General features: G+C 38.7%; 1 protein-coding gene across 1 annotated transcript in view; it reads right to left on the reverse strand.

The window, feature by feature from the left end:
* Window positions 1-972: 972 nt before the first annotated feature.
* Window positions 973-23,132, reverse strand: part of PCSK1 (proprotein convertase subtilisin/kexin type 1) — a 42,989-nt gene continuing 20,829 nt past the window's right edge. Inside the window, exons 8-14 of the mRNA XM_082376634.1 lie at window positions 22,841-23,053; window positions 19,886-19,986; window positions 12,006-12,239; window positions 8,958-9,115; window positions 7,451-7,584; window positions 5,737-5,898; window positions 973-4,069 (exon numbers count right to left, since the gene is read on the reverse strand). Of these exons, the coding sequence (XP_082232760.1) occupies window positions 3,692-4,069; window positions 5,737-5,898; window positions 7,451-7,584; window positions 8,958-9,115; window positions 12,006-12,239; window positions 19,886-19,986; window positions 22,841-23,053 (1,380 nt within the window). The 3' untranslated portion in view covers window positions 973-3,691. The remainder of the gene's footprint in view (window positions 4,070-5,736; window positions 5,899-7,450; window positions 7,585-8,957; window positions 9,116-12,005; window positions 12,240-19,885; window positions 19,987-22,840; window positions 23,054-23,132) is intronic.

The following is a 23,132-nucleotide window of genomic DNA, read 5'->3' on the forward strand; positions in this document are numbered from 1 at the left end:
ACTCTTCCTCCTTATGGGTTTAAATTTATATTTAAGAATTAATGTCTGTCCTTGAGTCATGTGTGTGTATTTGTGTTTGTACTCACAACCTGCACATGGTTAGTCCAATAGTTACCAAATGGGCATTCAAAAGAAAACAGAGATATATCTTCAACCCTCCTGGTGGGAAGACTTTGAAGATGGCTGGATATGGAGGACAAAAGCCAGTTGAACAATCCTCTGGAATTCTTGAAAAATTATTTTAGTTTTACTGAGTATTTATTACTTAGGGGGAAGGAATGGGGTCTGGGGGAAAACCAACACTTCCCCCCCCACCCCCCAGTAGGAAGAGGTCAGATTCTGAAATGGTGGGTGGAAATTCCTGGAATGAAGGTTTGAAGCAGGAGAGAAAAATGGGCCTGAGAATAGGAGATCAGAATTAGGAATTGTGGGCTTCTAATGAGGGGCCCTCTGGGAAGGAGTTAATGCTTAGTTGCTGTAATCTGGCCTATAAACAATGTCATGATTAGTGAACTGTTGCAAATGACTTCTCTCACATGCAGTCCCTGTAGTTCGGGTTTTTTGTTTTCTGTTTTTCCCTCAACACTTTAGTTAACGCTCAATCATACAACTCACACAGTGAAAGACGGGGCTATAAAGGAAAATGAAATATACCTATTTAAGCAGATTCTTAAATTACCTTCAAGAAAGCCCATTTAGGGACTTCCCTGGTGGTCTAGTGGTTGAGACTCTATGCTTCCACTGCAGGGAGCTCGGGTTCAATCCCTGGTCGGGGAACTAAGATCCCACATGCCCTGTGGTGAAGCCAAAAAATAAACAAGAAGAATAATTAATAAAAAAAGAAAGAAAGCCCGTTTAACTTCTTAATGTAAACCTTCACCTTTTCCTTTTTACAGTTCATTTGGGAAATATAATAAGTAAGAGAAGGAGGTCCTGTTTTTGTTGGAAACATAAGCTTTTTTTTTTTGACTTTGTGAGAAACCATTTATTCTTTTGATTTATAAGCATATTGTACATATTCTAGTTAATACATCAAGTATATAATGTGGGAGTTCCTTTAAAAATGCGAAGACCATACATGTTAAACTCAGCTACACATTGTATTAGGCTATTAGACAAATGTCATTTTTAATACCACAACACATATATATTACACTTTTTTTTTCACTGACAGAGGAACATGCCTTTCAAAAATATTTTATTGGATGAAACTCTCTTATTCTCAGGAAAATTTTGGTTTTTGATATAATTTATTATGCCTTTTAAAATTCTGTTTGATAAAAGCATTTGGTAAAGCATTATAAATACCTGTAAAGAAAATATAGTTTAAAATTCTGAGGGAAATATTATATAAGTTTCCTTTTCTACATTTTCACAAAAATCCACACAGGCACTAAGAAAGACTGACAAAAATATTTTATGTCTGAACAATATGTTCCAGGTTGGAAACATTCAAACATGACTTTATTTAAACATTAAAGCTTCTCTTGATTGAACCTTTGGCTACAATCCAATGGTTGGTTGGGGTTTTAACCAGGAAAAGATACTGTCAGAAGAATGAAAAAGAAAGCTTCATACAATTAGCACTAGGTTAGGAATGGGGATAGGATGAGTTTTCATTTTTTACCGTTTATTGGCCTCTCTGGGCCTTAGCTTTATTTTTTTAGTTGAAAATTGATCCAATAACTCTCTGGTACTTTTCAGCTTTATTTAATACTTTTTGATGTGCAGAAATTTTCAAAATTCTATCTAACACTATGTATCAAACAACATGTGATACTTCCAAGGACAGAGTGATACTGCAATTCTTTCAGGAGAACATCCTAGATGCATCATGGGTATTGCTCTGGAAATACCCTCATTCTGCACAAATTCAAATGGTAGAATTGGGGGTGAAAGTTTGTCTTACCAAACACACTTTAAAGCAAGTGACAGACTCTAGGGTTCTTTTCCTGATCTAGTTCAATGTAGTTCTCTTCCTGGTCCAGTGCATGTGTGGCCTTATGAAGTTCAGACTTCATGGAAGAATTGCAAACAGCAAACTCAGTGGGAGAATGCCAGTATTGTAGGTGACTGGAACCTTTGTGAGCATATAGGGAGTGGGAAGTGAGGGGATTGGCAGTTAATGAATTAGTATAAATGAGCATCTGGGTAAGGTGAGATTAAACATATAAGTCAAACAAGATTTCAGAGGTATTTTCAGGGGTCTCAAATACCATTTTTTTTTTTTTTGGCCTATAAATTAGATCATGACAGATTCTTATAATTATTGATTATCATACAGGTCCTACCTGAAAGAAGTTGGGGATATTTTTTTCCTAATGCATTTACACTTTGTACATGTTCATTAGTGCAGGAAAGGGTAAAATCAAATGCCTATTGAATGCTGACCGGTAAGGTGCCCGTGATAAGCAGCACGGAACAGGGTATCATGGGGGCATGTGTTCAAGTCTAGCTGGGCAGCTGCTACTCAGCTCCAACCAACTGTTGCGATGAGGGAAGATGGGTCTGAGAAGTAGGTTTTATGTGAAATCTCATATTTTCAATAATCACTCACATATTTAAAACATTTAGCATGCCAAACAAAATCTAGCCTTTGGGCTGCCAGCTTGTGTCCTCTGAGTTGAAGCTTGGAGACAATTTGGTGAGAATTTGGATACTATCATCTATAAGACTGGAGAAGGGCCTTTAGTGTCAAGGAATGAACACTCAGTTTCAAAGATCTAGAAAAATCTGCTCTAATGAACATAATTTAAAAAACAAATGAAGCCTCCCATTGGCTCTCCTTATTATGAATATTTTCCTGTTATTGGTTTTCCATGTTATGAGTGGTTTCCTATTATGACTATTAAAAAAATTATGATTAGGAATTTGCCAAGTCCCAAGTATAAGTTTGTTCTAAGAAAGTGGTATCAGTAGCTCTCTCAGTATTTAGTTTGTGGCTGAGAAAGGAGAAGGTAATGAGGAAGAGAGGAAGGCCAGAGCTCACAGCATGAGTCACAGTCACCTTTAGATCCATGGAGGCCTCCCCATGGCACACCAAGCAAAGAAAAATGCTCTAAAACTGCTCAAACCAGAAAAGGCAGGGTTTGAGGCCTGTTTCTGGATCTAAATAACCCAGCCTTTCCCCAGAATGATCTAATGGCCACTTCCTGAACGAGCAGTACTTTGGAGTAGAAAGACCCAGGGTGTGAGTCTGATTGTGAACGCCTTCATTAGAGACTTTCCAAACCCTTCTTTAGCATTACAATTTGAATCACCACCTGGCAAAGACAGAGGACAAGCTGTTAAGAATAGTCTTCCTTCCTCTCATTTTTTGCAGATTACTTTTTCAAATTACCTGTTGCCCAGGTTATGCTTTTTTCTTTTCAGACATGAAATGGGAGGCCTGAGGAGGCATTCTCATGTGGTATGAGGACCACGTGTGAACCGTGGCTCCGGGAAGAACAAAAGATTTGACTTGTGCAGGCAGGGAAGATGTGTTTTGAAAGAGCTATAATCAATTCAGGAAGTTGGATTTACTGCTTGAGCTCATAGCTTTCAACTATCCAGGCTGGGGAGAAAAAGAAAAAGTACCGCAAAGGATATTACAAGCAGAAGAATCAATGACAAAACAACCACTTCAGACACAGGCAATATCTAACGGGAAGGAAGAAGCATGACTATTTCCAACTTAGGACCACCACTCATTTTAATTTTCCTTCCTCAGAATGTCCACCAGAGCTTGCAGCAGCCGGTCATCCCTGTGCTTGTAAGGCTTCGTGTTATAGAAAACATCAACGTAGTCATTATACAGACTATCCTCAGAGTCTTTAAGCTGGGAAGGTTTGTTCAGCCTTTCCAGGGCTTCATGGAAATTTTCGTAAGGGATGTTGAGCTTTGCACTTGGAGACTTCTTTGGTGATTGCTTTGGGGGTGGGTTTTTGCTGAAAGCGCTTTGTAGGAGTTGTAGCATGGCCTCAGAAGGGGCTCCCTCTGCCAGCTCATCCCTTCTGCCCCCCACACCGCTGCTGCTGGGGCTTTTGGATGCCAGAGGGTTCTCATGCAGGTTCTCTTGTGTGGGCTGCTCCTGAAACACAGAAAGCCACCGGCAAAGGGGAGAAGGCTCATTATTTAGGAGCAGGCAAGGCAGCTGCAGCACACGCCCACTGCCTGCCCCTCGAGAGGCAGTCTGGGGAGCCGAGAGAACACAAGGCTTGGATTCGCACTAACTCGGAGTTCAATCCTCATTTTCTCATTTACTGAGGCACCTGTGGCACCTTTTTAATCTCCGTGAACTTCTCCTATAAAATGGCAATTAGAATCCCTCCATTTCTGGTGGTTTTGAAGACTGAACGAGATGATGTATGTAAGCGCTCATACCTATCGGTCTCCTTCACTTGTCAGCCTGCTGTAGTAGAATTCATGTTAGGGAATTTAACAATATTGAATTCATTAATTTTAATGTCTGAATTCTGGATGAAAAAATAAATTTTAAAAGATAGTAGGGTTTCATCCTATGGAAAAGAAGCAGTTTAGCACTCCCACTCCCTTTCCTCCCACCCATGTTTTGGGAAGGAGCTGATAATAAAATAGGTAATAACTCGTACAGAGGCACCAACAGTGCTGTCGTGTGGGAATAGCTTTCTAGAGGCCTCTGGCTCTGTCAGGAGCTGCCCTTTCAGCCTCTGAGTTGTCAGAAGGGACCTGGGAAGAGACTGGGGTGGTGGGCGGGGAAGGGGGGAACTGGAGAAATCAGAGAAGCGGCTCTTTGTCAACTGTTGTGGAAGCATTTCAATATTTTAACAGCCAAAGGGTCCTGTTAATACCCTTTAAGGAATCTTGGAGGAAGAAATACCCACAAGGTCCACCTGCCTCCAGAATTGGGAAGAGCAGGCCTCCAAGGTGGAGTCCCAGAGGAAAGCTATTCTGTGGAATATAAATGGGGCCATAATATGAGCTGAGGCCTTCTCACAGCTAGTTTATAAATTTCTTGAATAAATAATGTCTTTGTACCTTCCAAAACACCTGTCACAGAGCCAGACCTATTCAGGGAAGGACATTCTGGAAATTCTGATAACCTACCTACTACATCTGAGGCACTGTGCTAGAGGCCTGAGGGATACAGAGATAAAGAAAATGTGCTTTCTGCCCACCATCTGATAAGGGAGAAGCCAGCAGCCTCAGTAGGCTGAGACCTAGGAATGTAACTGACTGACTTTAGCTTTCCTTGGCAATTTTCTGAGAGAAACTGTGATTCTATAGCTCCCCTTGGAGTTGCCAAGAAGTGTCAGTTAAGGAATTAGTAAAGAGAAGCCTGCATGATTTGGTCACTTGAGCCTTGGTCTTCTTTCTGTAAAATGGACATATTGAGGTCTATCCTCTCTAGGTTACAAGGATTATAAGTTAAATGAGACAATGTGAAAAATGCTTACAAACTAGGTGCAATACAAATGTTAGCTATATGTGATCATACAAAAAGACAGCTCTCTTTAAAATTTGCTATTGTTATAAGTGGAGAAAATTCATGTTAGAGAACTGAATAATTTTGAATTCATTAATTTTAATTACTAACTTTTGGATAAAAGAATAAATGAAACAATTTCCTGTGGAAAATAAACAGTTTACTCCTACTCCCTTTCCTCCCAACCCATGTTTGATTCGCTTCCTGCCTAAAAGTTAGGGGCAGCTTCACCTACTACATTGTCTACTACAGTTCACAAAAGAACATGCCAGTAAGAACAGAGCCACACAGACCTCCCCCGAGTCCACCATCTTCTCCACCCCTCTTCGGTCATTCTGAACGGTGTTGTAGGACGTGTACACTCGGGGCTGTTTCATGTGTTCTGGTTGAGAAGAGGTCCCATGCAGAATTAGCTTCCAGTTCACGATTCTTCCTTCATTTTGCATTCTTCCAGACTAATGAATAAGCATACATAATTTTAATGTATGTTCTGAGCAATATAAACTCCTTCAAAATAGCTAAATTTTATAGTTTAATTTTAAAATTCTGTGCATTTCATGTGTAGAGCTCTGGGTACAAAGACATAAATCACTGGACTCACTCTTGCTATGAAAATAGATAGTTGACAGGTTCAAAGATTTAAAAACTGATTAATTGCCTTCAATTAAAAAAGGAGAACTCTCTACGTGAACCTTCTTTTCTATATTGGGTGTGTCCTTGAAAAGTTGACTGTATCTTATATAATGAGAATTATATTTATCAATTATCAACTTGTAGAAACATTCCATTGGGAAAAAAAAATGTCTGCAGAGTAATCTAAATAGCCTTCAGCATTAATCAGTCCTTAAGAACTGTATATTTATGGGAAGAGTACTAATTTTCACAGGCCTAACAATTATGTTAAAAATAATGCTGAAATCTAAAATATCTTTTAAAAAAATCTAAAATATCTTTAAAAAACATCTAAAATTGTAGAGTCAGATTTTGCAGACTTGGTATAAAATAGTCCCATCTTGGTAAACAGATTTTCTTAGTTTCCTTATGGTGAAACTGAGTTAAAGAATGGAGGCCAAGGTTAGGAACAGGACCATAAACTAAGAATGTTTTCTTGTTCTCCCTATGAGAGCAGAAATTTTTACAACTTCCATTGCTAAATCACAATTTTAGCAGTCTTTAGGTGAAAGCTATTCTCAGAGAAAAAAAAGTAACAATGACTGTAGAATTTTTATTAATTTAATTAACATCTCCAGGAATGTAAAATCATTTATTTTTAAAAAGTTATCTAGACATTGAATCTGGTGCTACTGGTACTTATAACACTGCTATCTCAGAATAACTTGGACCCGAAAAACCATTCATTTATATGCTCACCTATAGAAAATGCTGGAGAAATGATATAAAAATAAATAATTCAACTGTATTTGGCTTTTTGCTCAGACACTTTATTTTTGGGACTGTGTGTTACAATTATAGATGAAAATCAGAGTGTTAGCAAACAGAAAGAAAACTGAGAAATGCTTTTGTTTCATAACTGAAACAAAACCAAAAAAGTCATATTAAATAAGATATGTTATCTAACAAGTAAGCTACTTTTAAATAGCCACTGCAGTAAATATTGGTAAGAGTTCTGTCATATGACCCCAGTAGAGTGTCATAGCAAAGTTGGTGTAGCATTTAACTATGGTTGTGAATACAGCTGATTCTGGTGGCTGAGTAGGTCATGTGGCTGGCTGTGTTCTGACATGGGTATACTTGGATTTGCCCCACAGTCTGCCACATTGTGTATCAAAATATCTTTTCTTCCTTCTTATATGGCTGGTGCCTGATTTTTTAAAATTTATTTTCTATATAGCCAAGTGGGCAAAGCTTGAGACACTAAACTTTCTCCTTACCTCTATAAGGAGTGATCAAATTTCCTTTGGGTCCTTTCTTATGCACTAACTTTATAAGTGCTTCAGAGTATTTAAAAGTGAGCTTGTGCTTCTGTATCCTTTCATTCATACTTACAATGTCTGTAATTCCCAAAGTCCAAGTGCCTATGGGATTCTCTCCCCATGTGTGAACAGACATGAAGTCCCAATTCTTAAAGCCATTAGGAGATGTATCCCGCTCTCTTTCAGCCAACAGTACGGTGCTGGTTCCTGTTTTCATGCAAGAATCACGAATTAACATGTGTCCTAACAGATCTGATAGTAAGACACACTTTAGCATTTGATAACTGAAAATGGAAGCCGGGAAAAACTAGCCCTCTTAATTTTCTCTTTGAGTATAATACCAGGATAGAGACATTCTCAGGAAATAAAAAAGTTTTTATTCACAGTACTTAGTGCATTGCCTGACATATAATAAGTTATCAATAAATATTGTAGAAAAATAAATAATGGATGAATATATTGAGTAAGGTTTATCTGAATAAGGAGAACTCAGAGAACTATGTTTATGAACTACATTAAAGAAGAGCATCAAAGACCTAACATACATATTAATGGAACTATCATTTTGAAATTTAAGAGGAATTTTTGAAAATTTAATAGGTGCCTGAGTCTATAATGTAGCATAGACATAATAAAATAAAGCCATATATAATTTAATCTCTTGTCATATAAAAGCTACTAGTAAGAGTAGTTTACTAGTAAGAGTAGTTACTCTAAATTTTCAAATCCAAGTTCTCTATAGATCAATAAATAATATTTTTAAGAGAAAGTGTCAAATGAACTATAGGGCCATTAATGAAAAAGCATTCTGCCAATATTTCAGGCCAATTCCAAGGTATTAAGGAAGCATAATTCCAGAATTAACAGAACTTACTCATATCCTGGAAGGGCATTATAGAGATAGTTCATCTTTCTCATACATCACTTATGGGAATTAAATTTAGTCAGTTGAATCCTACTAAAACATGAAAAAGGATTAGGACAGCTTCTCCTGGTTGGATCGTGGTTTATGTTTCACAAGCTCTTTACCATCTATGATCTTGTCTGACTTAGTAACCTTTCAGGAAAGGACAAGTGTCCGTATATCATATCATATGCCTTAATCATATAATTGTGGAAAATTTGTTAGTCTCCTCACTGTCTTTCATGGATCAGAATTCTCAGTTTTTCCACTTAATTCCTTGGATGAGACTGATGTATCTGTCAGCTTAATTATTAGAGTAACTTTCACTAATGTGTTACCTGAGAGAAATGAATGATAGATCAGTGACCTGGGATAATGAGCACAGTTTGAAAATGCATAACTCAGAAGGGTTTATTAATTGGTATTATTTGAATAGGCCTCACTCTTTGCTTATCTAAGGATCAGTTTGAATGAGCAGAGCAGAGGTCTGATGCAAAAAAAAAAAAACAAACAAACAAACATATTTTTTAAGACTTGGAAGTATCTATGGGAAGACTTAGGTCTATATATAAACACAAATCAATCATTGATTTGAAATCATTTAATTTATACTGAAAAATTTAAACACATAATTTAGAAGAAATTGATTTTTTTTTTTTTTTTTTTTGAAATTTACCAGCAGCAGAAGTGAGGGTGACATGAAGGTCTCCTCTGCGGGAATATTCAATTGTTGCTTCAAATTGCACATGTTCCAGTGACTTGATAGCATTTTCTTGTCCTTCACAAGCTCTTGTTGGAATTTCTATGATAACTTCTCCATTAGCTTTCAGGGCTCTAAATACATTAAAGAATCATCACTGAACAAAGTGTACCTCTTCTTCCTTGCATTTTATGGAAATATGTACACCACACTCTTGAGGAGATACTCAGCTAGGCTTGTTGTCTCTCTCTACTATGAGTAGAACCCAATTCAGGATTAGGTATAAAGTAATTTTAATGCACAAGAAAATGATAAGGTTTTCTGGAAATAGAAAAAAACAATTCTACAATTTATATGGAACCACAAAAGACTATAAATAGCCAAATCAACCCCAAGAAAGAAGATCAAAGCTGGAGGAATCACACTTCCTAATTTCAAAATATAATACAAAGCTACAGCAATCAAAACAGTATGGTACTGAAGAAAAAATAAAAAAAACACTAATTCAAAAAGATACATGCACCCCAGTGTTCATAGTACCATTATTTACAATTGCCAAGATATGGAAGCAGCTTAAGTGTCCATCAACAGATAAATGGATAAAGACGATGTGATACACACACACACATACGATGGAATACTAACCAGCCATAAAAAAAAATGAAATTTTGCCATTTGCAACACCATGGCTGGACTTGGTGAGTACTATGCTAAGTGAAATAAGTCAGAGAAAGACAAATACTGTATGATATCACTTATATGTGGAATCTAAAATACACAACAAACTAGTAAATATAACAAAGAAACAGACTCACAGATATAGAGAACAAACTAGTGGTTGCCAGTGTGGAGAGGGAAGTGGAGGGGCAATACAGGGGTAGAGGATTGAGAGGTATAAACTCTTAAGTATAAAATAAGCTATAAGGGTATATTGTACAACACAGGGAATATAACCAATATTTTATAATAATTATAAATGGAGTATAAACTTTAAAAATTGTAAATCACTATATTTTACATCTGTAACTTATATAATATTGTACATCAACTATACTTCAAAAGAAAAAAAGTATAGTACTGGCATAAAGACAGAAATACAAGCCAATAGAACAGAATAGAGATCCCAGAAATAAACCCACCCATTAGACCTGAAACTGTAAAACTCCTTGAACAAAATATAGGGAAAAAGCTTCATGACATTGGTCTTGGCAGTGATTTAATGGATATGACATTAAAAGCACAGGCAGCATACACACACAAAATAAATGAGTAGGACTACATCAAACTAAAAAGCCTCTGCACAGCAAAGGAAACAAACTGAAATGGCAACCTGCAGAATGGTAGACAATATCTGATAAAGGGTTAATCTCTAAAATATATAAGAACTCCTACAACTCAATAGCAAAAAAACCAACAACCTGATTCAAAAATGAGCTAAGGACCGAAATCAACATTTCTCCAAAGAGGACATACAAATTACCAACAGGTATGTGAAAAAAAAAAAAGTTTACCATCATTAATCGTCAGGGAAATGCAAATCAAAACCCACATCAAAACACCTGTCAAGAGTCAGATGACTATTACTAAAAAAAAAAAAGACAAGTGTTGGTGAGCATGTGGAGAAATTGGAGCCCTTGCACAATTGGTGGGAGTGCAAAATGGTGCAGCCACTATGGAAAACAGTATGAAGTTTCCTAAAAAAAATAAAACTGCCATAAGATCCAGCAGTCTCACTTCTGGATATTTATCAAAAGAATTGAAATCAGGATCTCAAAGAGATATTAGCACTCCCATGTTCATTGTAGTATTATTCACAGTAGTCAAGATGTGGAAACAACCTAGATATTCATCAACAGATGAATGGATAAAGAATATGTAATATTCCATACATACAATGGAATATTAGCTTTAAAAAAGAAGGAAATTCTGCTTTATGTGACAATATGGATACAACTTGAGGACATTGTGCTGAGTGAATAAACCAGTCACAGGTAGATAAATATTGCATGATTCTACTTATATGAGGTATCTAAAATAGTCAAATTCATAGAATCAAAGAGTGGAATGTTGGTTGCCTGAGGCTTGTGGGGGAAATGGAGAGTTCCTAATCACTGGGCATAAAGTTTAAGTTAAGCAAGATAAATAAGTTCTAGAGATCAGTTGTACATTGTACCTATAGTTAACAATTATGTATTGTACACTTAAAATTTAAGAGGGTAGATCTCATGTTAAGAGTTCTTAACACAATAAAATAAAATGGGAAAAAAGGGAACAAAATGTTAAGGAAGACACAGATACTTAAATACAATGCTATTTGCCATGGCATTGAATTCAAGCAGATTTGCCTTATACCCATCAAAAAGTGGTCCAATACTGAAATATACCCTCTTAAGAAATGATTTTCTCTCCCTAATGCAGGCCCTCCAAGCCTCCCACCCTTGGGTATTTTGTGTGAGTGGGTCTTCAGTATAATTGCAGTTGCCTTGATATGAGATTCTGCTTCCGTAGCTAGATGTAGTGGGAGAGGTGTAGTCTAATTGAAAGCCATATGATAAAAGATCCTTCACAGAAGGGAAGTCATGAATCACAAAGCACTGTGGCATGAAGCGAGGTTCTTTTGGAAGTAGGTTTGGGGTAACACTGGTTGGCAAGTACTGCATTTCATCATTTCTAAGATGCGCTAGAAAAAATTTTAACATCTTTGAATTTGGAATGAATATTAAAGAACTGATGGTTGGTAATAGTTTAACTGGCAATGATTTTTCTTAGTGATATATAAAACAATGGTGCACATTAACTTACTGCTATCTGGTTGGTAGGCTATGAGAGGAAAATACAAATATGTTAACATGATTTGCAAATCTTTGATCTCTGTGATTCCTCATGGACACACAGGGAACACTGACAAATGCCATCTCCATCTACTTCAGAAGGGTAGGTGAGAAAAATTAGGCAGAGTGACAAACGTCATACTCAAATAGTGCCATGGGCACACATTTGTTTAAAATTCCTGGAGACACTTACCTGGGCTCAAAGTCATTGTCTTTTACAACACACTCCTTCTTCTCAGGCACACTGCTCCAGGTCCTGGGATCAGCTAAATCCACCAGAGCTTTGGCATTTAGCAACCCGAATCCAAATCGACTATTCACCATCAAGCCTGCTCCATTCTTTTTCCATCCAGGGTTATTGGCCAGTGGGTCATACTCAGAGGTCCAGACAACCAAGTGCTGCATATCTCGCCAGGTGAGATTTGGACTGGAGAGGAAGTGACCCAAAGAAATCTTTCAGGGACAAAAAGAAGTTTCCTTGCAAAAGCAAGTGCTAAAAACAATCATCTCCATCCAGAGATGATGAGGTATCTTTTGCAACTGTACTTATGTAATTTTTGTGCGTATCACTATTGGTATGTCTTTCATTCATAATTAAAAATACAGTCTTGAAAACTTCTCCTCATACCGCATAAGTTAAGATCTTAGCATGAGTAAAATTGGTTTTCAGCATTGTAGAAAGGTAGAACTTGGCCCCTGATTCCTATGTACTTACATTTAACTGGAGCAAAAATTAAAAATGACAGCACTTCCTTTGCGCCCTCCAATCTTCTGCTGTTCATTAATAGCCTTAGTATTTTCAGCATTATGAACCCACAGTTGAGCTTTTGACTTCCTTCTTAGGAAGACTCAGATTTAGACATGGGCTGGCTACCTACTCTTAAATATCTTTTATCTCTTTTCTTTATATAGCAAAAGTGTCAAGAAGTTCTTAGCTACTTGAGATCATTCTTACAAGGCACCATGCTGAATAGTGTGGGGATATTCAAGGAGGTAGTTCATGTTTTTAAGAAGTGTACAATCAAGTAAAGAAACTAAGTCTTTCAATAACTATAATATATCTGTTGAACGCTGTATTCATAGCATAATGTATTGTAGAACTTTGAAGAGAAAGAATTCTTTTGGGATGGAAAGATCTAGGAAGGCTTTTCTAGGAGGAAATATTTGAGTTGATCTTTAAAGGGTGGGTAGAATGTCAAAAAGTGGAAAGAGAGAGAACAGGGGATGAGGCAATGGGTCAAAACCTCTGACGGGGGAAGGATAGGGTGTGGCCAGAGTACAGTGAACAGTCTGGTTTACTGGAGCAAGGAAGAGGTGAGCAGGAGTACTGAGCCGGATGGTGAGGACCTTGAATGCCAGGAAAAGGAGCTTATACTTTATCGTTTGGGCAAGGGGGAGCCATCGAGGATTTTTGAGCAAGGAAATGGTATAATGAGGAGTCTTGGCAAAATTAATTTAGTAGCAATATAAAGATAAATCAGAGATGCATGGGATTGTCAGGTCTGTTATAATGAATATGAAACCTTCCCTGATCACCCTATTTAAGATTTCAATTCTCCCCAAATACTCCTGAGCTCTCTTATCTTGCTATACTTTATTTTTCTTTTATAGTGCTTATCATCTTCTAACATACTGAGCAACTCATTTGCTTTGTGTATTATTAATGTCTGTCTCCCCTGCTAGAATCAGCTGGGAGAAGGGCTGAGATTTTTATCCATCTTGTTCTCTGATGTGTACCAAGCACTCAGAAGAATGCCAGGCGCAGGGTATATATGCTGGGTAAATATCGGTTGGTTGGATGATTGAATGTGTCTAAGTGTTAACTAGCCTTAAATACAATTTTAAAACTTACTGCTATTAGTCGTTAGAGTCTTTCATGATCTCAGGTTTTTCCTTAGCTTTGAGACCTGCATTGTTTCTATCAAGCCAATCAAGCATTATTTATTAAATAATAAATGCCTAAGTGTTGAGTCTTCAAGGTTTCTATCTTACCACTAGGTTGTGAAACAACCATCTGGGGAATCTGGCTCAACTTGCTATCTTCTCCCCAGAGCCCATAATGGACTGGTTTAACAATCCCCTGGTGACAAGCAAGAGGCAATACACATTCCTAAACACTGAGGAGTCGGTTGCTGGCTAAAAGCCTCGTCCTCATCATAAGCATTGCAAAGGCTCTATCTGGTGGACCTCAGGGGGAAGCTGTCCTCTCTCCACACCAGCCTGAGTGCACAGCCCGTGCATCACCATCTCTGAAGGGAGCTGCAGTCAAGGACTCAGGCCTTCCTCCCCCATCAAGCTCTTCCAATATTTACATTCCTAGGCCCTGCGCCTTCATTCCTAGGTCTCCTTATCTGAGGCCTTGGGCAAAGCTCTTCTTCAGGCGCCTCAGCCAAGGCCTCCTAATGCGGGGAGGAGAAGGAACCTTGAAGATACTTCTCCCCACTCTGACTCAGTACCCAGTACTTCTCCACTCGGAGCCTTCCCCCTCACCCCACCCCACCCCAGAGTCCATAAAACTACCAGAGCCTTCTGTTGGGGCTTCCTCAACAGTGAGACAACCCCCATGTCCATGCTTTCAGCTGACCATCAGCTGGTGCACCTTTCCATGGGGGAAAATGGAATAGGGAGAGTCAGTGTTTTGTCTGGTTTTAGACTCTGGCCTTTACCATCACAGTAAGTGATGAAAGGCTTAACTCTTTCATTTTTGGTCTGTTGCTTTAAAGCTACTCTGACCCCTGGCAGCTCAATATGCTTTCTCTCTGCTCAGCTGAGCTCCTGACAAACAACACAGAGAGTGACTGATAAAGGCCTAAACCTACTGAATCAAAATATCTGAGGGTAGGGCATGATTTTGTATGTATATTTGAAAAAAACTGTCTAGGCAGTTTTATGTTATACCTAAAATAAAGTTGGAAGAAAGAATACAAGCATATAACTAATTAAGACAATTAGGGGTCAGAATAGGGAGTAATAGAAGGCACATTGAATTATATTCTACTGCCAAAGACCTGTATGACCTTAAGCAAACAACTTCATCTCCCTGGGCCTGAGTGGACTCATCTATAAGATGAGTTGTTGAGTATGACAATCTTGAAAATTCCATATTATTCAGAACTCCAATCTGCCCAATATCATATATACTTCATTGTAGATCTTGTTTCCACACTGGCCATCCCACAATGAGGAATAATTAACCAGCTGAGCAGAAATGGCTTATTTTCTGAATGTGGAAACTAGTTCTGGCCCATATGGCACTTTATTGAAATTCTTGCTTCCAGTCTTTTAAAGAGAGTTTTAGGTAAAAGCCTCTTATCAAGGGGGTCTCTGGGCAACACACCAATTTCCCACTTGGACTCTCAGTGTGGGCAGGTGTGTGTGTGTGTGTGTGTGTGTGTGTGTGTGTGTGTGTGTGTGTGTGTGTGTGTGTGTGTAGGTTGGGATGAGGATATGTAGTAAGGAGGCATGGTCTTGATAATCATGATAATCAAACACAAAGCTGATTTTCTACATTAGTTAGAGAATTTGTTTTTTATTTAGTTGCAGATTTTATTGTTTTTTAATTTTCTTTTACCTATTCTTTGCAAAATATTCAGAGGCTTCATTGTCATGCAATTAGGAAAATTAAGCCTATTTTTCATTTGAGTGATTGCATTTCATAAATGAAAAGGAGCTTCTAACAATAGTGCATCTCATTCCTGACAGTCTTCCTCTGTTAATTAGCATCTCACTCCTCAATGGCATCCAGAATAATTAAATTTTTTAAAACTACATTGGGTTGCTAATCAAGGATGTGTTTATAGAAAATAAGGGCTTTGGAATTAAACACTGAAATTAAGCATTGCTTCTAATTAGAAGAGTGTAGGTAAAGTAATCTGGAGACAAAATTCTAAGGTGAAAAATCTTAAAGGCTACGTGGTTTAGCCTCTAATCACAATTAGATAAGCCTAGATGTTGAAGATTTTCTAACCTAGAGACTTTCCAACATTTCACAATCCACTGAGTCAAGGATTTCTTTGATGTGATTTATCCAAAGGTTTCATGCAACTTTGAAAGTACGTTTCCCATCCTCTAACCTTTAATGAAAACAGAAGATTGGTTCATCTGTTTGTTTAATACCTCCAAAGGTGTGAAGGGATTCAATGTTTCAATTTTTGCTCTTTATTAAAAATTATTCTGATTCTTTGCTCTCCCCTCAAAAGACAGGTTACTGTCTGCCATCTTTCTTAAGTATAATAGTACCACAGGCATTTATCCAAGGAATTCCTGTCTCTCTTTGTGTGTGTGTGTGTATTATTTATAATATATATATATATATATATTTCCAGGATATGCCTATTAAGTATCCTAATGGGCATCTTCACAGTCACAGCCCAATGAGGTTGTAGGAAAATACAGTTGTAAGGTAACCCTTCATAGCAGCTGTTTCTCAAATTTTGGCTAAGGTAACTACCAGCATGAACATTGCCTGGAATATCAGAAACTTCTGAATCTGAGTCGCTGGCAATTGGACCCGGGAATCTGCAAACTAAATAAACATCCAAGGTGATGACTGTATGCTGGTGTTTGAGAAACACTCTTCTAGGGAAGGAAAATATTCCTCTATACATTTGATCCAGAAACTATTCTTTGAGCGAGAAATCATTCTTTCTCCTTCCCTCTCCTCTTCCCATTCCCCAGACTCCCATATTTAATGCAGCATAGTAAGTAGTCTGCATGACAGGAGCCTTTTATTCAGAATTCATAAATATGAGTTAAGATGTTTCTTTATCAGTCTCAATCTTCTTAACTCCTCTTTCTTTGAGGGGATGAAATTTCCCCTCCCTCACAGGACTATAGGAGGTAGTGTCCTGTAGCTGCTGGTAGTACAGGCTTTGGGGTCAGACAGACCTAAGTTTGAATCTTTTGTGGGCTCTTGGTTACATTTCTCAACCTCTCTAAGTCTCAGTTTCTTCCTTAGTAAAATGCAATTAATAATTTCTGTGTCACAAGACTGTTGTAAGGATTAGAGTTGGTATTGTATATAAAGAGGTTAGCACAGTGTCTGGCCATGGTAAGAGCCTGATAAATACTGAATGTTATTATTCTTGACAAATTTAGCCCAGAGTTGTTCTTCAGTCTCCATAGTTGTTCCTTGAGGAGAAGCACATGGTTAAATGATTCTTCCAATCTTGATTGTCTAGGGACTCTTCTAGAAATTCTGGCATTCAGATTTTCTGGAATAGTCATTTTGGTATAGACAGTTGAATGGAGCTAAGAAAACTGCCCATTTGAGAACAGACATCCCAATAATCTGTATGTACTTTGGCAGGAAGTTTATAAATGTTAAGATAGATTATGGCCATCTTACTGATGATTGAATCAAAATGAAAAGAGTTAAATTCTTATTACATGCACCAGGGAGATCATAGACTCTTAATGTCTCTTAAATCATGAGCAGTGTGAGAATCTGATGGAACCTACAAACCATTCCCCCCAAGATGCCAGACACGCACTCTCAAACATTTCTGCATCTAGTTTCAAAGAAGTTCATGGACCCCATGTATTTCATAACAATCCATGGAGCCCCTGCTTTATAAATAGTCCATTAGGAATTAACTGAGATTAATGAGGCTAGATCATTCTTAGATCACTTTCTTCTTATACAGAAAAAGAAGGTTTGAAATTTTAGAAGTTAGAGATTACACTTTTAAAATTTCAGTTCTTAGTCAAAATAACATTACATCTGTTCAGCTAGATGGGTGTTTCTACTATTCTGGTCACTAGACAAGGATGGGCTAGGTCTGGCTAGTTACATTTGCACGCATCTGATAGGTGTTAGGTAGGGAAGACAAGATTTTAAGGATGGTTTTCTTTTAAAAGCTCCCTGGAGCTAAAAGCTTGTATCCTAAAATCATAAATATTATGATCTTGTTTCACTACCTGTGTGTAACTACTTGCCTTTATAGGACCTTATTTCTTTCACTCTGGTCCTCTTACCACCAACCTCAGCAATTCGTGTTAGATGATCTGTATATGCTGATACCTTCAGTTTCAAGCTGGAGGATTTTATAAAGGGAAAAGGTTTGAAAAAAATGATCTGATCTGACCCCTCCATTCTATAGATGATAAATTGAGCCCTCTTAATTTGCCTAAGGTCACATAGCTAGTGATACACCTAGAACTTGAAGCCAGGTGTTCCTTGCACTTTTCACTGCTTAGATTATCTTTCCTCAAATTTGGTTTGGGTCTGCTGATGCCAGTCATAGCTTGTGTCTTTAGACTTTGCCCTCTGTCCATCCCCTTCCTGTTACAACTGGACTCAGATTCTGAACATAGCTTTTCTGTTGGATTCAAGAGCTTCAGATTTCCCTGTTTCTGATTGGGCATCTGGATTTGCTCTTCCTTTATCAGTATCTTTCCAGCCCCTCCAAGTAGGTAGACTCTTGATACAAGCCTTACTAGGCCTATCTTTCTTAGCCGCTGTGGCCGTTTCATAGCTGAGATACCAGGGACTAAACCACAACTCCACAGGTGGCTCCAGGGCTCCTGGAACGATGCTGGACTCTCCTCAGGAACTGCAGGGCTTTTCCAGCTATGGCCCGGGCCAAGGAGTTCTGTTCTTCTACTACTGTGAACCTCACCTCATCTACTGAACATGACATGAAGGAACTGCTCTGTCCTCTCTGTAGAGAATATGGATGTTCTTCTAAGATAACTTCCTTATTAGGAAGGATAATAGTAATTTACAAGTTTTAACACTTCCTCTATCATGCAACCATAGCACCTGACTTAACATTTAAAGATTTCTCACCACACAACATCAGAACATTTTTTCCTCTGTATGAAGTATTAGACTATTGAATAACTATTATGAAGGGAAAAATGTTGCTAAATCTCTTTTTTGGTAACATACACTAAAATAAATTCCAGGGGGATTTAGAACATAAATATGGTAAAGGAACCATAATAAAAGACATATAAATAAATGTGTATATAATTTGGAGTTGTAAAGATTTTTCCGAGTATAAAAAGGAAAAAAACCTTAAAGAGACTGACAAAGATAACTGTATACATATTAACTTCATTACATTAAAAATTACATGTAAATAAAATTAAAAGGTAAATGTCAAACTAACCAAGCATTAGTAGCTTTTCTAACTAAGGCCATAAAACAAAATCAAGGTCATAAACAATCACAGATGATAAATGGCAAAAGAATATAAAATATTGAGCTTCATTAGTAATGAAATAAAAGCATATAGAGATGAGATGCCATTTTCACCTATCAAAGTAGCAAACATTTTAAAAGATAATAAAAGTAGGTTTGATAAGGGTTTAGGAAACTGGCACTCTCACACATATACTGCTGGTGGGAATACAAAATGGTACCGTCTTTATCGACAGTAACTTGTCAATATGTATCAAATTCATTAAAACATGCATGCCCTTTGACCCAAAAATTCCAATCGTAAGTGTTTATCTTAAGGAAATTATCAGAAATGATAACTAATATCTGTGGACAAGGGTGTTTGAGCATGAAATGGCCTTAATGAAATTTACATTTATATAATGGTGTACTACAAAAAGATAAAAGTCCTGTTTTTAATTCTCATGTCCCCTGATGTGTTATATCAGCTCTAGGGTGGGGCTTATATAATCTAAAAAAAAAAGGATGTTTTTTAAACTTATTATTCCTAACACTACCCACAAGAAATTATCTGGACAAAGTCTTTCTTGGTGGGAATAAACAGAAGTGAGAAGGCCTTATAGCTGAGTGGTAGGAGGACTGGAGAGGACTGAGTGGGAGGAGAGCATGAGTTTTTAAAAGTCAAGGAAGATAGCTTTAGATATGAGAAAGTGCTCTTAATATAGGTGGATTAAAACAATTACAAAATAGTGTGTGAATTAAGATTCCAATTTTGCAAGATAAGTGTGTGTATTAAATCTACATTGAGATGTTGACAGGAAGAGAGCTTATTTTTTATTATTTTTTGTAGTTTTCCACTGTAACAATATATTCAGAAAAAAATATATGCTATGAAAAAGAAAGAGAAACAGCTTTTTACGGGTGATTAGACGCTTTCTGGGCCTTACTTTGCTTCCAGGGCCAGAGCGAAGATGCCAGCAGCCAGGGGTGCTGATGCAGAGGTGCCTGTGTGGGTCTCTGTGCAGTCGTTGTGCAGGTCAGCACTCGTCTGAGGGGCACCAGGAAAGAAAGAAACATGGGAGAACATGTGAGGAGTGTGATCCTGTCCCCGGGGGTTAACCCCACCGAGGGCTGCATCTGTTAGGATCAGGAAGCCCAGCTGATTCGATTCCCTACTTCCTCCTCTAAACTACAGGCGGATGTTTGCCATCTGCTGATATTTTAGCTCACTCTCCTCTATATGCAACTTGTCTATAATTCTGGCATCAGAGTGCCTTTTCTGGGGATGAAGTCCTCCCACTATGAATTTTTTTTCCTCTTCTGAGATTCCCAAATGAAATGCTGTCTGTAAAAAAGGGACTGTTTCAAAATCACTGTGAATCATGCTGGCCCATTAATCATCAGGTCCATTGTGTTTGGCCTGGCATATTTAGAAATTTTGCCTCATGCACAATTCCCTTTTGCCTTCAGATTGACATTTGACTGCCTCTTCAGCACGAGGAGGTAAAGCCATCCTGATTTGGGCCACTTGAACTATTTGCACAAAACGTGTTTAGTGTGTAGCTTGCACTCACTGTTGATGTAATCTGATGGCCATGAGTTAGTGTCACATTTGTACTTTGATGAACATGGCGAGTTTTTTTCAAATGAAAGTGGGCTGGACTTAGATCTGGGCTCAAATTCTAAACCTGCCACTCAGTAGATGTGTCCCATGGGCAAGTCACTTGGTTTCCCCATCTGTCAAATGAGGTTGATATTTCTTGACTTATATTCTGAGGCTGAAATGAGATCCTGTCTGTGAAAGCATGTTCACACAATGTGATTGCACATAAGGAATTACCCAGGCTAATTTTAGCTTAGTGAAGAGGTTGCTGAGATGAAGGGAAGAAACCAAAGAGACTTCCGATTAGTCTGCCTTGAGGACCACAGTGTTGTTGGTTGAACAAGTACTTGGGCCAAAGGATTACTAACAAGACACCCACCCAGGCTCTCACACTATGATTTTTAGCTAGAGATTTCAATGTGTGGGAGGGAGGTGCAAAAAAACAGTTTGTTCTATTATCACCTCCTTTGGCTTCCCACTTGGAGTCGCTGAATATCTCAAGTTCTGGTGGCCCTGTTCCTCTGGGGGCTGCGGAAGCAAGGTTGCCCTTTTTACCTGTTGACGCAAGTAAGCCCCAGAGATGACTGTGCTGAGGAAGAGGTTTGCGTAAGACAAAGGCTATGTTAGTGCAGCCGTCTCAAATAGAATCCACCAGCTGTCTCTTCTATGGCTCATTTACCTAAGGAGGGATCTTTACAAAGATGGAAATTCTTCCTCCTGCTTCACAGCAGAGTGGCTTAGATGAGGGACCGTCTATGAAGTGGTGACTCTGAAATGGACCACAGGCCATTTTTTGAAAAGCCACTCGGAACACCCACAGGGCCATCAAGAGCCAGGGGCTGTGAATGCAAGTGGGGCACATGTCTGGTAGGCTCCTTTACAGCAGGGTATAAGATATACCTGCTGTAAAGAACCCCTAGGTAGAATGTTATTATCTCTTTGAGTAATTGAAGATATGGGCATGAGAGGTAGGCCAGGGCTTCTAAGTTGAGACCATAGTTCTACTGTCTAAACTAGAGTAGGTTGCAGAAACAGGCAGTTCCAGAAGAGTGATCCTGCATGAAGATTGTAGTTCTGACAATTTTGTTGAGATGCCATTAATATGAATTTTACACACATTCCAAAGGCTAATTATTAGGCAGGTTACCCACAATCTAATTGGATCGTGACCTGTTTTTTAATTGAGATTAAGATCTACATACTTTAGCTGGTTGGTTCTTTCTGTGTCAGGAGTTAAGTTTGAGGCTTTCAATTTTTAAATTAAAAGAAGTGCCTCGGGCTTCCCTGGTGGCACAGTTGTTAAGAATCTGCCTGCCAATGCAGGGGACACGGGTTCGAGCCCTGGTCCAGGAAAATCCCACATGCCGCGGAGCAACTAAGTTCATGTGCCACAACTAATGAGCCTGTGCTATAGAGCCCGCGAGCCACAACTACTGAAGCCCGTGCGCCTAGAGCCCATGCTCTTCAACAAGAGAAGCCACCGCAATGAGAAGTTCTCGCACCGCAGTGAAGAGTAGCCCCCACTCGCCGCAACTAGAGAAAGCCCGCGCGCAGCAACGAAGACCCAACGCAGCCAAAAATAAATAAGTAAAATAAATAAATAAATAAAATAAATTTATTAAAAAAGAAGTGCCTCTCTTTGTTCTCAAAGCCCCCGAATGGGCCTTCCTCATCATGCCCTTGAAGGGAAATCCAATAATTGCCCTTGGTAGTCTGACTCATGGAAGTGAAGGCACAGCCAAGCGCGCAGGCTGGAGATGTTCTCTGAGCATATAACCTTCCTAAGCTGCTTATTCGGATGCTGAGAAGTTCACCTCAGGGGAAATTTAGACTGTTATTTTCCTGTAGGTCGTCCATCCTTAGGAGACATAGCTGGTGTATGCTCTGTATTTTTATCATCTGCTAAAGGGCAAGTCAGACATTTTCCCTGCTATTAAAGGATCAACAAGTACAAGGGTGATAAAGCTCCAACAACCCTAAAATCTCCTTTAAGGCTGTTTTCAGGGAGGCATCACACAAGCTGAACAGACATTTGGAGTCTCGGCCATATGTAATGACAGATTGGTGGCTTCTCAGGGCTGAGTTTAAAAATGACTGAGAGGCGACATCATTTTGGCAGAAGCATCATTATCCCTGGGAGAGAAAGCTTCCCGATATATACCCACCCTTCAAGTGAGCAAAGTGTGAGTCTCCCCAACTGAGACGTGAAGCTTAAGCAAATCAGTTTGACCAAAGGATCCTTCTGAAGGAAGCCGCGTTCTCCTACCTAAGCAGAGAGAGTTAGACAAAAGCAACCTACAATTCGCTGGTCGGTGTAATCGCCGCTGCTGTACGAGGTGGCCAGCGTGGAGGAGCACTTCTCAGCGTACCAGGGGGATAGGCCTTGCTGCGAGGCACTGCTGATGGAGATGGTGTAGATACTGTCCGTGTACCCGTCACAGTCACAGTTATCTCCCTGACGCCCCCCATTCCCAGAAGCCCAGACGAAGATAGAGCCCTTTCCTTGTCTCCCCTAAAGGAAAAGCCAAAACATATCACGTCTATTATCATCACTGGGGTCACTGTCACATCCCAGTAAAATCCCCAACAAA

The sequence above is a fragment of the Balaenoptera borealis genome (genome assembly GCF_965194805.1).
Source record: "Balaenoptera borealis genome assembly, chromosome: 2".
NCBI classification, from domain to species: domain Eukaryota; kingdom Metazoa; phylum Chordata; class Mammalia; order Artiodactyla; family Balaenopteridae; genus Balaenoptera; species Balaenoptera borealis.